Raw genomic sequence first — 16,539 nt, 5'->3', positions numbered from 1 at the left:
CCCTCTCTCTCTCTAAAAGACAATAAAGAAGAATTACTGGGTAAAACATGAAGTCTTTGTAGCACTTGGGTTTCAAATCAGAGGGATTCAAAGGAGGGGAAGGATAGTGAGCCCATGTATTATAATATACTACCCGATTCCTCAAAAACGTGATAACTGTTTCTTAAAAGCAACTGGAACTTCCCCAGCCCAGTCAGGCTGCTATGAACCAACTCCAGAGGCTGAGCTCAGCCCTTAAGCATTAAACCAAGAGATTTTTATCTACTTGTGAACAGATATCTATAACCACACAGCAACACCACACAGCCTGTAGATTTACCATCACCAGGAATTTACAGTAACTGCTGGGAAGAGTCGGACTGGGCAGGACGAGGTGTGTGACACCCGGGACCTCCACAGCTCCACAGACCTCCTGGAGCCTCAGTGAAGGCTCCACAAAATGCCTTTGGAGCAGAGCAGTGAGGAAGAAAAGCAACAAATCAAGAAAGCTGCATCCCTGCAGGGATTTTAACTCTTGGCTAAAAACACATCTCCAGCGAGGGTTTAAATCAAGTTTTCTGAAAGCACCCGAGAATTATTTGAGTCACATCCTGAAAGCCAGCAGTGGCTGAGATCAATGCCAGCCATCCTGATTCACATCCTCTGGGAGAGAGACACATCCCTGGCACACAAGTTTTTAGTAGCAAGAACAATATCCAGGTACCACCTCAAGCTTGTGGCACAAGAATAAATGAAAAATAACTTTCAGAAGGTTACTTGTGGCTGCCCAGTGTTGCTCAGGGAGGGAGTCCAGATGCACATGGGTACCAGTGTGGCCCTCACCTGAACCCACAGGCCATCTCCTGGGAGCTGCAGGGCACAGGCACAGCCTCTGCTCCAGGAGCAGCTCAGCCAGCAGCTCTTGGTGCCCTCACGGCTGCTGATGCACAGGGGGAAGGAGAAGGGAATGGTGGGCATTGAAACACAGAAACCTCAGTTATGTGCCTTGGAAAATGCAGGTTCCTGGTGAAATCCTGCCTCCCCCCACAGAACCATGGAATACCCTGAGCTGGAAGGGACCCACGAGGATCACTGAGGATCACTTCAAGGACATGTATGACCAATTCCAGGTTACAAACATGATATCAAGGACCTGTTAGAACAAGACAGCAACAGGAGAGCTGCTCTTCAGAGCACTGCAGCACCTCTGGGGCTTTCAGAGCCCCCACCTGAGGACATGGATGGGTCTCTGCATGGGCACACTTCAGGAATCAGGATGGACAGGCAGTGTCAGGGCTCAGGCTCTGGCAGAACACACCTTGGCCAAACTGGTACTGATGGTCAGAGAAGTGCAGGACCTTGTTCAGCCAGGGTGTGATTCAAGGAAAGACATTTCTGAAGAACTGACCCCACCCCTGCTTGCCCAAAATACAGCTTTCACTGATAGCTGTGAGCTCACAGAGAGGACTCAGGGCAGTCACCATTCCCTCTCCCAGCCCTGAGCAGTTCCTTGCAGGACTAGTGAAGAACAGTCAAGCAGCTCTTGCAGAATAGTGCCTTTCACTGAGCACTTACATCAGTTTTGGACTTGCAGATCTCTTGCCTGTCCTTTAGCATCTTGTCAAGGACTCCACTCCTGCACCAGACATTAAATACAGTTTTCCCATGCTGATATCCCACTTCCTGGAAAAAAGAAAGAGTCAACAGAGAAAAAGTAATTAATAACTAAAAAAAAAAATCTATATATGTTATCATGTGCAAATAGTAGGGAATCCAGAGCTCTAGCCCAAAGCCAGGATGACTTCTGCTGCCTTCCAGCCTCAGCTACATAAACTCTCCAGCCTAAAACTGGGGGAATAATGAAGGAAACAAGGTTCTATTTTAAGTCCAAACACCAACTTCAGTATCCAGGGAAAAGTGCCACCTGATGCACTATTTTGACAGCACTGAATAATGCCACAGAAAGAGGAGCTTAGGATACTGAATATGCCCTTCCAGTCCTGGCTCTTTCTTTGGAAGAAGGTAACAACTCATATACATGTGTCTTCTTGCCTCTTGGCTCAAGAAGAGCCAAGGAAAAAAAAATTTCCCTGCAAAGAAAAGCTCCCATAGAGCCCTGGTTCCAAAATCTCTTGAAATAAGTTAAGCCAGACAGCACTGAACATGCTGGAGCAGTTTGCTGGAGCAGAAAGGATGGCAGGTGGACACCACCAAACCCACACTCTCCACGTTCCTCTCGTGTAAAAGTATAAAGTAATTTGTGCTTGGAATAATAACATGGCACTGCCATTAGCAGGGAAACAACTGGAAGAAATAGACCCAACACTGCAAGTTTTACTCTTTTTCTCAAAAAGCAGCAGAAATGGTGTTGAAAAATCAAATGGAAAGGACAGAGCAACAGCTTTTGGGAGCCCTGGATCCCAACTCCTGGCAGCAGCACTGACCCTTGTGTGGCAGCTCTGAGTGTGGGAAGCAGCCCTGGCTGAGTTGGTGTTGTCTCTCCTCTGGTTTTTGGATGAGGGTTCAAAGCATGAGTGGCACTCAGGGTGGAATTCACCTCCTGTAATCCATCCCAGTTTCCCAGCCCAGAGTGGGTGTGATTACTCAGGAGAAGAAGGACCTGACAGCTCTGGGTCAGCCTGATCCAAAATAACCACGAGAAGCTGAGTTTGGGGCTGACACAGGAGAGGGGTTTGACAAGAAAAGGGGATTTAGTTCCTTGGAACTAAACCATGGTCCTATTTCTGTTTTCTGTAAAATCCAGGCACAAGACTGAAATTAAAACTCCCCCTACTTCCCAGCCCATAAGGATGAAGGAATGTCTGGATTGCCCCTTCCTTTAAGGTCAGCACAGTTTAAAGTTCCCTTGTGGACAGAAGTTATTTAGCTCCAGGAGCCAGGAGGGTGCTGCCTCTCCACCCCTGTGGTGTCTGGTGCCAAGAACTGGCTCACAGACAGTGACATATTTGAGTTACTGCACTTTTTCAAGTTTTATTCCACTGACTACATTTGCCTGGTGTCTTTACATCTCTTTAACACCACCACATTAGACAGAACAGGGATGTGACAGCTCACAATGTGTTACTGTGATGAACTACCAGACCTGTCTGTCAGGGTTTTCAGATCAGCCAGGGCACTCCAGAGCAAAGAACATTATTTATCAGCAAAGTCTTAGAGCCATTGGCAGCCAGCAGTGTTTGCCCAGGAGCCAAGAGACATCAAATAGCCTAGAGAAAATATTTGTAGTGGGGAAATCAGCTGGTGGTTTGGAACAGCTGCTGTGTGTCCTAAGGACTCTCCCAAATGTGAGTCTGCAGGGCTAAACTGTGTTCCTGGGTTTGATCAGTGTTTATAAGCCAGAAAAATCAATCTGCAGCCTAAGGAACATCCCAGCTTCTCACTAAGCTATAAAGGAGACTGACTTAAAGAAGAAGTGGTGGGTTTCCAGCCTGGGAGAAGAGCAAAGCTCTGCAGATACACCTGGAGGTGGAAGATGCCTGCATGGTTAAAGCAGGCAAAGAATGGGAAGAGACAGTAAAATCCCTTCCACACAGAGCCAGAATCGCTGCTTCCACCTGGGCAGGGACATTTCTGTTGGGATTGCTGGATTCTGTCACCAAGACAATTCCCTGCACACCTGGAGTCAGCTCTGCCCACGCTGGGTTCTGACAAACAAACACAACCCCATCCTGGTGCTGCACGACCTGGTGGCACCTTTTTCACAACAATTACTGACATTGGTGCCATCTCCTGACCCTCTGTCGGGTGCAGAGGAATTGTGGATGATGTTTTATTAGCAGAAGTGTTGAAATGTTTAACAGAGCCAGGTATTTTCACACTTCCCCCAATTTCTGGGATTCATGGCCTCCCCAAGAGGCTTCTGTGAATCCTTCGCGCAACAACAAGGGGAGACAAACCCCACGAGCCCAGAGCAGCTCAGAAAACCCCAAGTTCAGACACCCAAGAGCTTTTCCCCGAGCAGCTGAGCAGGAATTGCCACGGAACAGAGCGAGGCAACTGATCCCTTCACAGGTCATTACATAACCGAGACCGCAAACTCAATTTGTGCCGCTAATCCAATCTCCCGGCCGGGATATCATTCCACAGCATTATTCGGTGTCAATTATTCACTCTGTGCCAACTACTCTCCCCCAGCCCTGGCAGTAATTAGCAGCAGGAGCCGGCAGGTCCGTGTGGAGCAGGGGCAGGGGGCACTCACACAGATCTCGTCGAACTTGCCGAAGTCCAGGGTGCCGTAGCGGTCGATGGGGGGCCGGATGTACTCGCAGTAGTCGCTGTTCTTCACCATCTCCAGCTGCCTCACGCAGCACACGTACGCCAGGCGCGTCTGGATCTCGGCCATGTTCAGCACCTGCACACCAGACACACCAGCCGTGAGGAACTGAGGACTATGGCCTGTGCTCCCAGCGGAGAACGAGCGGGTTATCACTGCGAGGCCTTCACACATCAGCACCGCCATCTGTTCCCCGGGCAGGGTGGGCAGGCACACAGTGAGTCTCCACTATCAACAGCACAGAGAGAATGGCCTTCAGAATTGCTGCAGTTCAAGGCTGAACTGAGTCTTTCATTCCAGGGTACAGGGGCAGCTCGAGAGGGAGATCTGTGCTGGGGTGAGAGGGGCACAGTGATGCTTCAAGGCAGAAATCAGTGATGCCCCAGCCCTAGAAGTGTCCAAGGCCAGGTTGGATCAACCTGGGCTGGTGGAAGGTGTCCCTGCCCATGGCAGGGGGTGGAACAAGATGATCTTTAAGGTCCCTTCCAACCCAAACCATTCTGTGATTCCATGATTCTCTGACCCCTCCAGTGCCAGGGCAGAGGTTTTGCAGAATGGCTGAGGTGAACAGGGACGATCCAGTCCAATCCTCCTGCTCAGGCAGGAGCAGCTGGGGCAGGGTGTCCAAAACCATGTCCAGCTGAGTTTTGACTATCCCCAATTTCTCTGGTTGGTCAGTGTTTCGCCACTACCAGTAAGAAGTGTTTTCTGGTGTTCAGAAGGAATCCCATATTTCTATGGGTGCCATTTGGGCAGTTGGAATGTTTCACTGGGTTCTACTGAGAAGGGTCAGGGCCTTCCATTTTCCACCACCAAACACTCCCATTACACACTGGGAGTAGCAGGGTCACCTCTGCCAAGGCCCAGGGCACTGCACACCCACACCAGCTCCCTCAGGGAGACCAAACCTTCTCAGGGAAGTGAGTTATCACAGAGGAAAACTTCAGATTGCAGAGAAGTACCCACAGTTTGCAGTATTTTCTCCAACTTTGGGAAGCACAAGCAAGTACTTTAGTTCTAGTTCCAACTGTGGAATGCAGTTGGGAGGGAAGAAGAGAAGACAGTATTCACTTGGGGGAAGCTGCTGAGCCAGGTAATTTAGGAAATGCAGAATAAGGCACAGAGTTGGCCTAACCACATGCAACAAGAGATACATAATAATGATAAAATCATGCTCTGCAGCCCCACATTTATCAGCTGTACTTAATTACTGCCTACTGCTAAAATAAGCAGTTCAGAGACACACAGGATAGAAACACTGAACTGGAGAAATTTACTACTTTTATCGATAAAATTAATAAATTCTCATTTTATCATAACTAATGCACCTCTAAGGACAGGGCTCTTTGCTCTAACAGTTCTCCCAGCCCCTTCCCACACCACTGCCTTCCCTTTGGTGTCACTGCCCGGCTCTCCTCACCCACGAAGGAGAGCCCAAACCCAAAGAGATGACAGTCAGTCACCCTGAAGGAACAAGGGGAAGCTTCCACGGTACCTTGACTTTCTCAGCCAGTGGGTTCCACCTCTTCCAGAGCAGCCACCACCCGGACAGGCAGTCGCCGTAGTTGGTCAGGTCGGTCTCGTCGCGGCTGCCCACGTCGATGGCGATCACCACCTTGGCCCCCATGGACCTGGCCACGTCGGCTGGGGGCACAGGGGGGGTCAGACACAGAGCTGTGCCCTCGTGTACATGGGTGTATAGCTGGGTACAGCCATGGCTCCAGTATAGAACCTGAGGGGTGTCAGAGCCACCACTGCCAGCCCTGTTGCTGCTGAGGGCACTTGGGGTGTTCAGCTGGAGAAGAGGAGACTGAGGGCAGAGCTCATGGCAGTTCCAGCTCCCTGGGGAGGGGCAGAGCAGGGGCAGGGACTGAGCTCTGCTCTGGGGGGACCAGGGACAGCACCCAGGGAATGGTCTGGAGCTGTGTCAGAGCAGGGTCAGGTTGGATCTCAGCAAAAGGTTCTTCCCCCAGAGGGTGGTTGGCACTGACCAGGCTCCCCAGGGCAGTGGGCACAGCCCCAAGGCTGCCAGAGCTCCAGGAGGGTTTGGATGATCCTCTGGGGCACAGGGTGTGACCCTTGGGGATGGGCCTGTGCAGGGCCAGGAGCTGGACTCACTGATCCTTGTGGGTCCCTTCCCACTCAGTATATTCTGTCATATATATGTATATATGTATGTATGTAAATGGCACAAATATATAACCTGAGGAGGGTCAGAGCCACTGCTGCCAGTCCTGCTGCTGCTCTTATATAAATATATCTAGATATATATGTATATGGCTCGAGTATATAACCTGATATTGCACCTACCACAAATCCACAAATGTCTCTGAACAGCCTGAGATAGAAGTGGTGGAGTCCCCATCCCTGGGGGGATCTAAAAGACTTGTGGATGTGGCACTTGGGGACAAGGGTTAGTGGTGGCCTTGGCAGTGCTGGGGCAACAGCTGGACTCGATGATCTTGGAGGGGTTTTCCAACCTAAATGACTCTGTGCTTCCATATAAATGTGTTGGGCTCAATGACCCTGATGGGTCCCTTCCAACTCAACATATTCTGTGATTCTATGACTTGCAGCAACTCTGCTGAGACCATTCCTGCTCAGGGGGATTCCCAACCCACCCGCTCCTTTTTATGGGAGCGATCCCAGCATCCTGACCAGGCCCCTACATGACCTTAGGGTGAGTTCCCATTGCTGAACTGCTGCTGAAATCATTCACAGGGGATGTTCTGGCCTGGATTAGTGGCCCTGCTGTCACCAGAACCCGTGTGAAGCAGCAGCCAAACTGTACAGAGGGAGCAGGAGACAGGAGGTGGGACACACAGCACGAGTCCAGTTACACCACATTAAGGTATAATGGGAAAGAGCTCATTAAACCCTCACTAAATCTACCTCATTCTACTCATTCTCACGAGAACAAAAGACCTGGGGGACCTGCAGGGAGAGCAAGTGGCAGTGGCCTTACAGAGGGGAGTGAGCAGGGCCAGGTCAGCCCTCAGAGAGAGGGTGACAAAGGGAGGGAGCAGCACAGGGACCTGCCAGCCAGGAGGGGCTGGGAGGATGCCAGTCTGAGAAAGGCTGTGGCATCCAAGAGAAAGGTTCACATTTCAAAGTGGGAGAGAAATGAGGCAACACTTCCTACTCCAAGGTCAGTAAAAAGACTAGTTGTAGTCACTGGTACGGGCGAGGATTTAGGGAAGTGCTGAGGGAGGGAAGAGAAGGACATGAACCTCACAGAATGAATTTATATTTCTTCCACACCCCCAGAGTCCAAGATAGTTGCAGTTTCCAGAATAGTTCTGCGTAGGAAAACTACAGCTTTGAAGAGCCAATTTAGATGCTTTATTTAGACACTTCTTGAAACCTGATCTGTTCTGCAACTTGGATTTATATTCCTGGGCTCGTTCAGTCTGTTGTGTGCTTTCCCCCAGTGTCACCTGGGTGTTTGCTCTTTGCCCTCTCCAGCTGTGGAGGTGGAAAAGCTGCTTTGGTTTGCAGTTCACACCTCTGCTTACAGACACAAACAGAATGGCAGATGCTGATTTGGGGGATCTACTTTGTGTCATTTCCACTTCTGTTTTTTCAGGCAAATATAGCCCTGATGGAAAAATATAGCCTGGGTTTGTCTGGGAGTCTCTGACTGAGATTCCTCCCCCTTTATCTGTGCACAGGCACAGTCACAAACTGCAGTGACACCACGTAGCTCTGCTGCCTTGGCCACCTTTCTGAGCCACCCACCCCTCAGTGCTGCCTGACTGTGATGACAACCTGACACAAAACACATCCCAAACACACACCAGGGGATTCACACCCTGGGATCCTTTTTGGGTTCAGGCCTCAGAACGCCCCACACTCCACATCCCTCCTGTGATCACCCCGTGATTCCCCCACTGCCACGTGCTCTGGGTGACACCTGAACAACAATGCTGCTGCTTTCTCAGGATTATTTCTTAATTAACTGATATTTTTTGAAGAGAAACTCCAAGATAGACTGTGTGTTTGTGGTTTGATTCTCTTCTTTCAGCAAGCACAAAAATAATTCAAAATGAGCTGGGAATTGTCTGTTCAGAATATGGCTGCTAGGAAATACTTCAGAACAAAAAGTAAGTGTTAATAAAGCCATAATAAAGGAAACACCCAGGAAACTGAGAACAAGGACTGCAGGTTATGGAGCATGACGTTAAAGGTCTGTGAGATTTCTCCATATTTGGGGGTCTCAAACCACCACATTTCCTTTTGGGGGGAAGATATGGAGGAAAAAAGGGTCCAAGGTTTGCAAGCTGTTTGAAGGGCTGTCCTGGGAACTTGTTCCCAGCTGAGCTGTGCTCCTACCTGGAAGGTTGTTGATGTAGCCTCCATCCATGAGGAGATGCCCATCCTTGGGGTCACACAGGGGGGGCATGTACCCCGAGAGGGACATGCTGGCACGGACATACCTCCACAGGGAGCCTGCAGGGTGGGAGGGAGGGATGGAACCAGCATTAATGACGAGTTACTGCCACAGTGGGGGGAGGCTTGTGCACTCATTAAAATAATCAGGAGGCAGAGGCTTTCCTCAGAACACTGCGAGGAACTTATTAAAGCAGTTTATTATTTTCTATACCAAAATCCTGGCTAGGAAAAAAACCAAGATTATGCAAACACACTATCAGGTAAAAGCCCCAGAACCCAGAGTTTCAAGCCCATGCCTCATATTTACTGCCTTCAAGGAGATCTCAGCATATGCCTGACTGCAGGAATCATCTTCAGGGCTTTGTGGGGCTGAGGCTGATAAGGGAAGGGAAAGGCTCCTCCTGGGGACAGGGGGACACACAGAACAAGTGCAGCTAAAGCCATTAAGTTCTACAGAGATCCACAGACTTTTAGCAGGACCTGAACATGAAAAATACATGCTGTAAAAGCCCAAAAATTCTCTCTTCCCTCCTCTGTAACAAGCAAATGTTTTCACTTGTGAAACCACTGCAAGTGCTTGGTGGGGATCACATCTCCTCTTGGACCACTTCTGTCAGTGCTGTAAGGAACTAAGTTATCATCCTTTAAGCTGGTAGAAACAAAGTTTAATCAAGCAGAAATGGATTGGATCTGTTTCCTCTAAAACATTCTACTTTAAGGCTCTTAAACATTGATTCTTCTCTTAACATTTGCATCAGCTGAATTGGGAAGACACTGCATTTCCAAGGGGCCTTGTCTGAGAAGTGAATCTCTAAAATATCAAGAGTAAGTGAGCCTTGCAGTGTTGGCTCAGTGCTCAGTAATTAACTGCCTGGTGCTTCAAACAGCAACTCTTCCCAGCAAACTGGGAACTGATTTTTTCTTTTTCAAACAGATCACAGTTCTGTTTCTAATTATAACCCCAGCACTCCTACTGTTAGCACAGGTTAACACTGCCAGATTTGGGGTTTAGTTCGAATAGTTTGAGTTGAGTTGGAAGTTCCACCTAAGAAAAATGCTGACTTTTTGTGTTACACCTCACAGACCAAACCAAGATGGGAAATGACAGCAGCTGGCAACTTAATTCCTCTCCCTTCAGTGAATTCTGAAGATGACCATAAAGATTCTCCAGCTGATTTCTCTCCTTATATTAAACTTCCACAGGGACAAGCAGCTGGATGGAGTGACTTTCTTGACCTCAATTTGCTTAACCTGCTGTGGAATGGGAATACAAAGCCCCTAAAGGGAGTTAATCCTTTTTCTGCTTGTTTTACTGACCTGGTTGCCCCTGATCAAAGCCCCATGTCCTTCAGGGGCTTCCTGCTCCTGAACAGCAGGAGTGGACAGTCCTACCCCAGCCAGCTCCAAGGACAGAACATCAGAGATGTGGCAGCAAAGGCTTCAGCTCCCCAAGGGAATATCTGGGGCACCTGGAGGCCTGTGCTGCCTTCAGTGAGTCTGAGTCACTGCCCTGTCACCCCAAATAGACAAAAGCCAAAGCCAGTGTCCCACAGGGGTGTCACCAGGTCAGCAGCTCGGATATTTCTCCCTGCTCACTCACTGAAGTACATCAGTTTTCCTCCAGAGAAATAAGGACTGGCCACAAATGAGAACCTAACCCAGCCTCTGCTTCAGGCACAGAAATCTGTTCTTGGGGAAAACAGACTTTTTTTTTTGTAATGTGGAATTTGAATCTTAAAAGGTTTTGATTGCATTAAGTCTGATTTGTGGCTAAAACAACTGCACTTCAAGGGATGATCTAAGGAAACAGAATGGTGCCAATGGGCCCATTTTCTCCCCAAACAGTGAATTCAGCATCTTGTTTAATGCCTTCCCCACAGCTCTCTTCCTTGTTACCTGTGTACAACCCCAGTTTGGAGCTCAGCAAATAACAGAGAAGGGAAAAACAAAAGGAAAGACAGATTTAAAGGTGAGGAAAATTCCAGGCATAAGGAGTGACCCTGAAGCCTCACATCACAATTTAAGACCTGGAGAGGGTCAACTGCATACTCACCATCCCTGTGGACCCTCATGGCTGAGGCAGTGATGTCAGTGGTGATGGTGAAGTAAGGAATCCACAGATCCTGCAACAGAGGAGGTCCCAATTTTAGTAAATCTGAAACCTTGCACTTACCTACCCCCCCTGCCTGACACAAACCAAAGCAACAACCTCTGGATCTTACCAGACAGAGCTGCAAACAGAGCAGACAGAGCTGGAGGAACACCCCTCAGCCCTGTGTCTGAGTTCACACATTTGTTTCTTATGCAGACATTTCATTCAGGACCAAGGCAGATAAAAATCCTTATTTTCCTTTTTTTTTTTTTAGTAGAAGAAGCCCTTGTTCCAGCAGACTGTCCAGCACAGAGAGGCCTCCTCACTCAAACCAGAGGTCACCTTCTGTGTGATGTCTTTATTTTCCTCTCAGGAAGGGTGGGGGTTTGATGGCCCCACTCTCATCCAAAGGGATCCCGAGGCTGTTTGGTGCTGGAGGACAAGGTGAAGGGAAGACTCAGCTTTTAGATGTTTGGTTCTTATCTAGGTCACAACACCTGCTGCTTTTGGCCTCCCCTGGGGACATGGCACTAAGCAAGAGAGATCTTTGACCTCACCAGTGTGGCCCCTGCATTGCAACCAACTGGTTCCACTCGGGGGATGTTTGTCCCCCATTCCCAGCAAGTCTCCCATGATCATGTTCTCCAGGGATCAGTGTGCAAATATTGACTTCCCCAACCCCAACCGGGGCAGCATCTTCCCTGCCTTGGTCCCTGAGACTCCACAGCCCAAGGCAAAGAGGGAAGAACATGATTTACGGCCTCGTGGCTGAACAATTTGTACCTCCTGGTGATGGGGCCAGGGGGCATTTGAGCGGGAAACGCAGACCCAAAGCTGGCAACACCAACCTTTGGAGCATGAGCTGCAGGAACAAAGGATCCTGCAAGGCACATCTCCAAGAAGATCCCAGAAGTTGAATGAGACCCTGTAGGGTAACACAGCAGAGGAGTGTGGAACAGAAGAAGGAGGGTGAGATACAAAAAGAATGGCCAAGCCAAGTAAGTGCTTTGTGTAAGTTTATTCAGCAAGACCAGATCAAAGCAGCCAGCCCTGCTCCTGGCAGGGGAAGGTCTCCTTTAGCCATGTCTGCACTCACATCCTGGAAAAAGCAAATGGAATGGTGACCTGCCCCCTGCACAGGGGTTTGCTGGAGGGAGGACAGTGTTGGAAAGTCTCCATGGTGTCTGGTGAAACGGTAGCTGGGAAGGGGAAGGAGCAGGACTTGTCTGAGTAAACTGAGCTTATCCCAGAGAACAGCTGATGCTGCTCTGTCAATCAGCAAAGCTGAAACAACACTGAAGAGGAAAATCTGCCTTCCCAGCTGGCCTTTGTTTCTGGGGCACAGTGTCTGGGCCTTCTGTAGCACAGCCTTGAAGGGTCTTAAACTCCAGTTAACTGGGTTTGGACTCCAGTGCCAGTAGGAGCTGGAAGCCCTCCCTCACTGGTCAGGCTGTAACTCCTGCTGTGAGTTTCTGTGCTGTTCAATCTGAAATTCTGCACTGCCATGAAACAGGCTTATTTCTAGAGAGTTTAATCTCTTCAGCAGCTCTGCAAAGATGGTGGGGCTGGGGAGGACTCACAGATACTGCACCAGTATCACAACCCAGCTGGTGTAAATGCCAGAGGAAGGAGGATGAATAAAGTGTGACTATGGGAGTATTAGGGTGCCTCTCCATGCTGAAGATATTCTGGTAATTGCAGATCCCAGTGTATCAACCATGTTTTAAGTAAAAAGAGGGGAATGGGGAAAGAAGCCTCTCTGACACGTCCTTTCAAACACCTGCCCAGAGGAAATGAACCCAAGCCCTACCAGCAGGAATAAAGATTGCATTGCTCAGGGATCCTTCCACTGGTCTGAAACAGGACTTAATAAAACCTTGTCTGGTTCCTCACACATTAACCTCCAGCTTACAACAGCATTTTGGCACAAGGATAAAAATTCTGGCATGGCAAGTAAAAATTCCAGAGCCTGGTGTTCTCCCAAAAAGGATAGATGGTTTCAGAGGAAAATAACTGTGTTTCTTGAGAAATTTCCTTCAAGCACCTTATCCTTGGTTTCTGTGTCCCAGTGCCCTGTCCTGGGTTTCCATGTGCCCTCGGAAGGACGTGCAGAGCCTGATCCCTGCTCGGGGAGCACCCCTGGCTGGCAGCTGCTGCAGCAGTGATGGGGTTGGTGTCACCAGGGCTCCCCCACAAGCAGCACTGCTGGGAATTCAGAGACACCCACATTGCAAGGAAGGGTTGGCAAATTCGGAAGAAAATGGAAACCTCCCTTTCAGTGTCAGAAATAACAGCTCAACGTAAGCGCTTCTGCTCCCGGCTCTGAGGCAGAAGGGGGAGGAGACACGTGTGTGTCACCTCACAGCCATGGGCAGCAAAAAGCAGGATCCAGCCCAGTGCTTCTTAATTTGAAGCTTTTAAGAGGGAGGGTCAGTACCCACCCAGCCCCTTGGGGAGGAAGTTCCCAGGTGCTGCTACAATCCCTGTGGATCCTCCCGGGAAGGAGCAGTTGTGGATAAGCCTCCAAACACACCCTCTGCTTGTAAGGCTGTAATTAACTCTTACATTATTAATACCTATTTCCAGCTGGAAATCACTGCTACCCACCCAAACCCACTGCAACTCTTGAGAAAAGATGGATGTCTGCAGTTTGGATGCTTTAAATAGTGCTTTGACAAAACATTTGTTCAAGGCTTCATGTTTCCTAGTGCAGCTCCTGTGACTTCCTCAGTCACCCTTTACCCTTGGGCAGCTCCCAGTTCTTCTGCCCAGTGCCAGGACTGGTTATCCTGTGCTGATAGTGGGAATTGCAATGAAGGAATAACTGCCTTTTCCTGGCTGAGCTACACAACATTTGTCCTTATTTATCTGAGGGAAGTTCCCACACGAGGAAACCTCTGGGCAGGAGGGTTTTTGCTGGTGATGCCCAGCACAGACTCACAGAGGTGATGCTGTTGGATGTTCCAGAACTGGTGTTCTCTTGGACAAAACCTTCCTGTGACTGCAAGGGTAGAACAGAACATGCAACTACAGGTGCTACAATTCCTAAGAAAGGAACCTGTTTCATCTTAAAAGGGAAGTACAATGAACTGACTGCTGGAATCCAAGCAGTGATAGATAGAAATGGCCTTGAGCTGTGCCAGGGAAGGTTTAGGTTGGGTAGCAGGAAAAACTTCTTCATGGAAAGGGTGGTCAGGCATTGGAACAGGCTGTGGTGGAATCATCATCCCTGGCAGTGTTCAAACATGTGCAGATGTGGCACTTGGGGATGTGGTTGAGTGGTGGCCTTGGCAGTGCAGGGGGAACGGTTGGACTCCATCTCAGAGGGCTTTTCCAACCTAAACAATTCCATGATTCCATAGAGCAGGGACACCTGAGCTCAGAGGAGATGTTCTTCCATGTTGTCCCCCTCTCCTCAATCCTCTGCTCAGCGTTATCCCCCAGCCCCACCCTGCCCTGCTCCACCCAAACTCACTCCAGGGGAACCCAGAGGGGAAGTGGAACTCTGAGGGCTCTGCCTGAGGCCAGGAATCCACATCCAAACAAGTGCAGAGGAGCTGGACAGTCCCTGGACAATCACATGTTTTCCACCAGGCACTGCTGAACCAAAGATAGGAGCTGGAGCACTGCAGGAAGGGACCCACATGATTTTGGGTCTGCCCAAACAACACCACAAAAATAATCCCAGTCTCTGAAGGACTTATCACTCCCAAACCTGTTTGTTTCCAGCACCATCCCCTCTGCACAACAAACTGCTATTTTCAGCCATGTGATGATTAATCACTTACTTTCATACTTTCACTTCAGTAGGGAATGTTTTGGATTATTTTTAATAAATATATTTAAAGTCTGTACAGTGTTGATTTGCTACATAACCTTTCATCACAAGGATTCCAAACACAGGAATAATTCGGTTAAAATTGAAAATGAGGTAAGACTGCCAGGCTATCCAAACACTCCCTAAGCTGGGTGATCTAGGAAGACAAACATGGATAATGTGCTTCACAATCTGCTGCTGCTGAGGGACAAAGGACAGGTGGGGCTCCCAAGGTGGCTCTTGGCTCAGGTGGACCTGTCAACGCCCAGCAACTGCAAAAAGGTCACCAAGTGCAAACCAGGACACAACACACTCTGCCATTGCTGCAGTTCTCAGCAGGCTGCTCAGAAAAACTCACTCCAGCTTCAAAAATGAAATTTTAAAAAAGCCAAACCCAATGCTACCCAATTCAAGCCCTTCTCTGGTGTGCCCTGAAGGTCTCTGAAGACCTGATTTGCAGAAAAATAATGATGAAACAGTCCAGCAATTCTCCTACAAGTGTCACGAGTGTCACTTGTGCTCTCAGACAATGGGATCCCTTTGTCAAACAGAAGTGGTTACAAATAATCTACAACTTGTGTTTCCTAAATCCACCAAAAAGAAAGAATAGGCTCCTTCCTATAGTCATGTAACATCCCATTCACACTTCCACCATATTTTTAGCCATCCCACAGCCCCAGATTCCTTATTAGCATGGGAAAAAAGCTATTTCTGCTCCAACAGAACACAGTGACATCATTCCCTAAACATGAGGTGAATAAGCACCTACCTCTATCTGCTTATCTTTGAAGATGTTGTTGATGCTGTTGTTAAAAGCTGCTCCAGAAAACATAGAGGTTATTGGATAGGTCAGGTCTAAAATAGTCTTAAACACCGAGTTCATAACCTAAAAAATAAACAACAAAAAAAAAGGTATTTCAGAGGTAAATATAGGCCAGAACCCATATGAATGTGAGCATTAATGGCTGCAATTCCAGAGACATCATATTCCAGAGTTTAGAGCCGACATGCCAGAAGCATCACAAGTGTGAGTGCAGAAGGTGCAGAGGGGGCAGAAATACACCTGCAAAAACCACAGCCAGGAGCATCTTGTGTGGTACAGAAATGGAAAACCAAAAGCAGCAGCAACCTCAGCAGCCAGTCTGCAACAAAGCTGGAAAAATGTGCATTGTGTTGCTTCCCTGGTGCCCCAAAATCAGCCCATCCACAAAGCAGCAGCTCAGCCTCTGCACATGCACATGGATGGTGCAGCTTTATCCTTCATCATTTGTTAAACAACAAGAAGATATTGTGAGTTATCTCCCTCTTCACCATCCTTTCTGCTGGTTCAGCAGTGTGGGAAGGGAACCATAAATCCACAGCAGAGGAATCCATCCCTTAGTCCATCTCCTCTCATTTGGGGTCACACCTCATTTTTCTCCCAGTCTGGAAGCTTTTCTCTGCCTCAGTGTTTAAGCACCTAGAAAATTGTGTCTGGGCTTCCTTGGGACTGCAGCAATGTTCAGTCAGCCACGTGTCACAGAGCTCTGAACACTTTCCATGGCTCAGGGTTGATAATCTGCCATTCCAAACTGAGTTATTTGGTTATGTATGTTATGGACTCAGCATTTGGATACTGCTACAATATCTCTGCACGAGCCAGAGAAACCAAACCCCATCAGGATTCTTAAGGCATTATAAAGCCCTTTTACAGCACACACCAGGCATTGTGTCTCTTTAAACACACATCTATTGGAATTAAGCTTTCATGGGGTTCTTTTTTCTCCATTTCAACAGCATTAATACACCTGTGCACTAACCTATTAGATAAAAGGATGAAAATCCCTGACCTTTATGGCATTATGACCATTGTATTTGTCTATAACCAGAGTATTGGTGTCAAATCCTAATAAATCCTAACAAAATTCGCTGCTTTATATATTGCATCACAGTTAAAATGTAATAGATGACAAAAAAAACCAATTA

At 48.4% G+C, this 16,539-nt stretch overlaps 1 protein-coding gene across 1 annotated transcript in view; it reads right to left on the bottom strand.

Moving 5' to 3' along the window:
- The window catches only part of LOC113997526 (patatin-like phospholipase domain-containing protein 7), a 54,406-nt gene that overhangs the window by 10,765 nt on the left and 27,102 nt on the right, over positions 1-16,539 (bottom strand). The window contains exons 6-11 of the mRNA XM_027739449.2: positions 15,344-15,460; positions 10,719-10,788; positions 8,606-8,722; positions 5,769-5,917; positions 4,199-4,351; positions 1,555-1,662 (exon numbers count right to left, since the gene is read on the bottom strand). Of these exons, the coding sequence (XP_027595250.2) occupies positions 1,555-1,662; positions 4,199-4,351; positions 5,769-5,917; positions 8,606-8,722; positions 10,719-10,788; positions 15,344-15,460 (714 nt within the window). The remainder of the gene's footprint in view (positions 1-1,554; positions 1,663-4,198; positions 4,352-5,768; positions 5,918-8,605; positions 8,723-10,718; positions 10,789-15,343; positions 15,461-16,539) is intronic.

This window comes from Pipra filicauda, unplaced genomic scaffold (genome assembly GCF_003945595.2).
Source record: "Pipra filicauda isolate LSUMZ 115617 unplaced genomic scaffold, ASM394559v2 scaffold609_size223957_pilon, whole genome shotgun sequence".
Classification (NCBI taxonomy): Eukaryota; Metazoa; Chordata; class Aves; order Passeriformes; family Pipridae; genus Pipra; species Pipra filicauda.
This window is presented reverse-complemented; position numbering and strand designations above follow the sequence as displayed.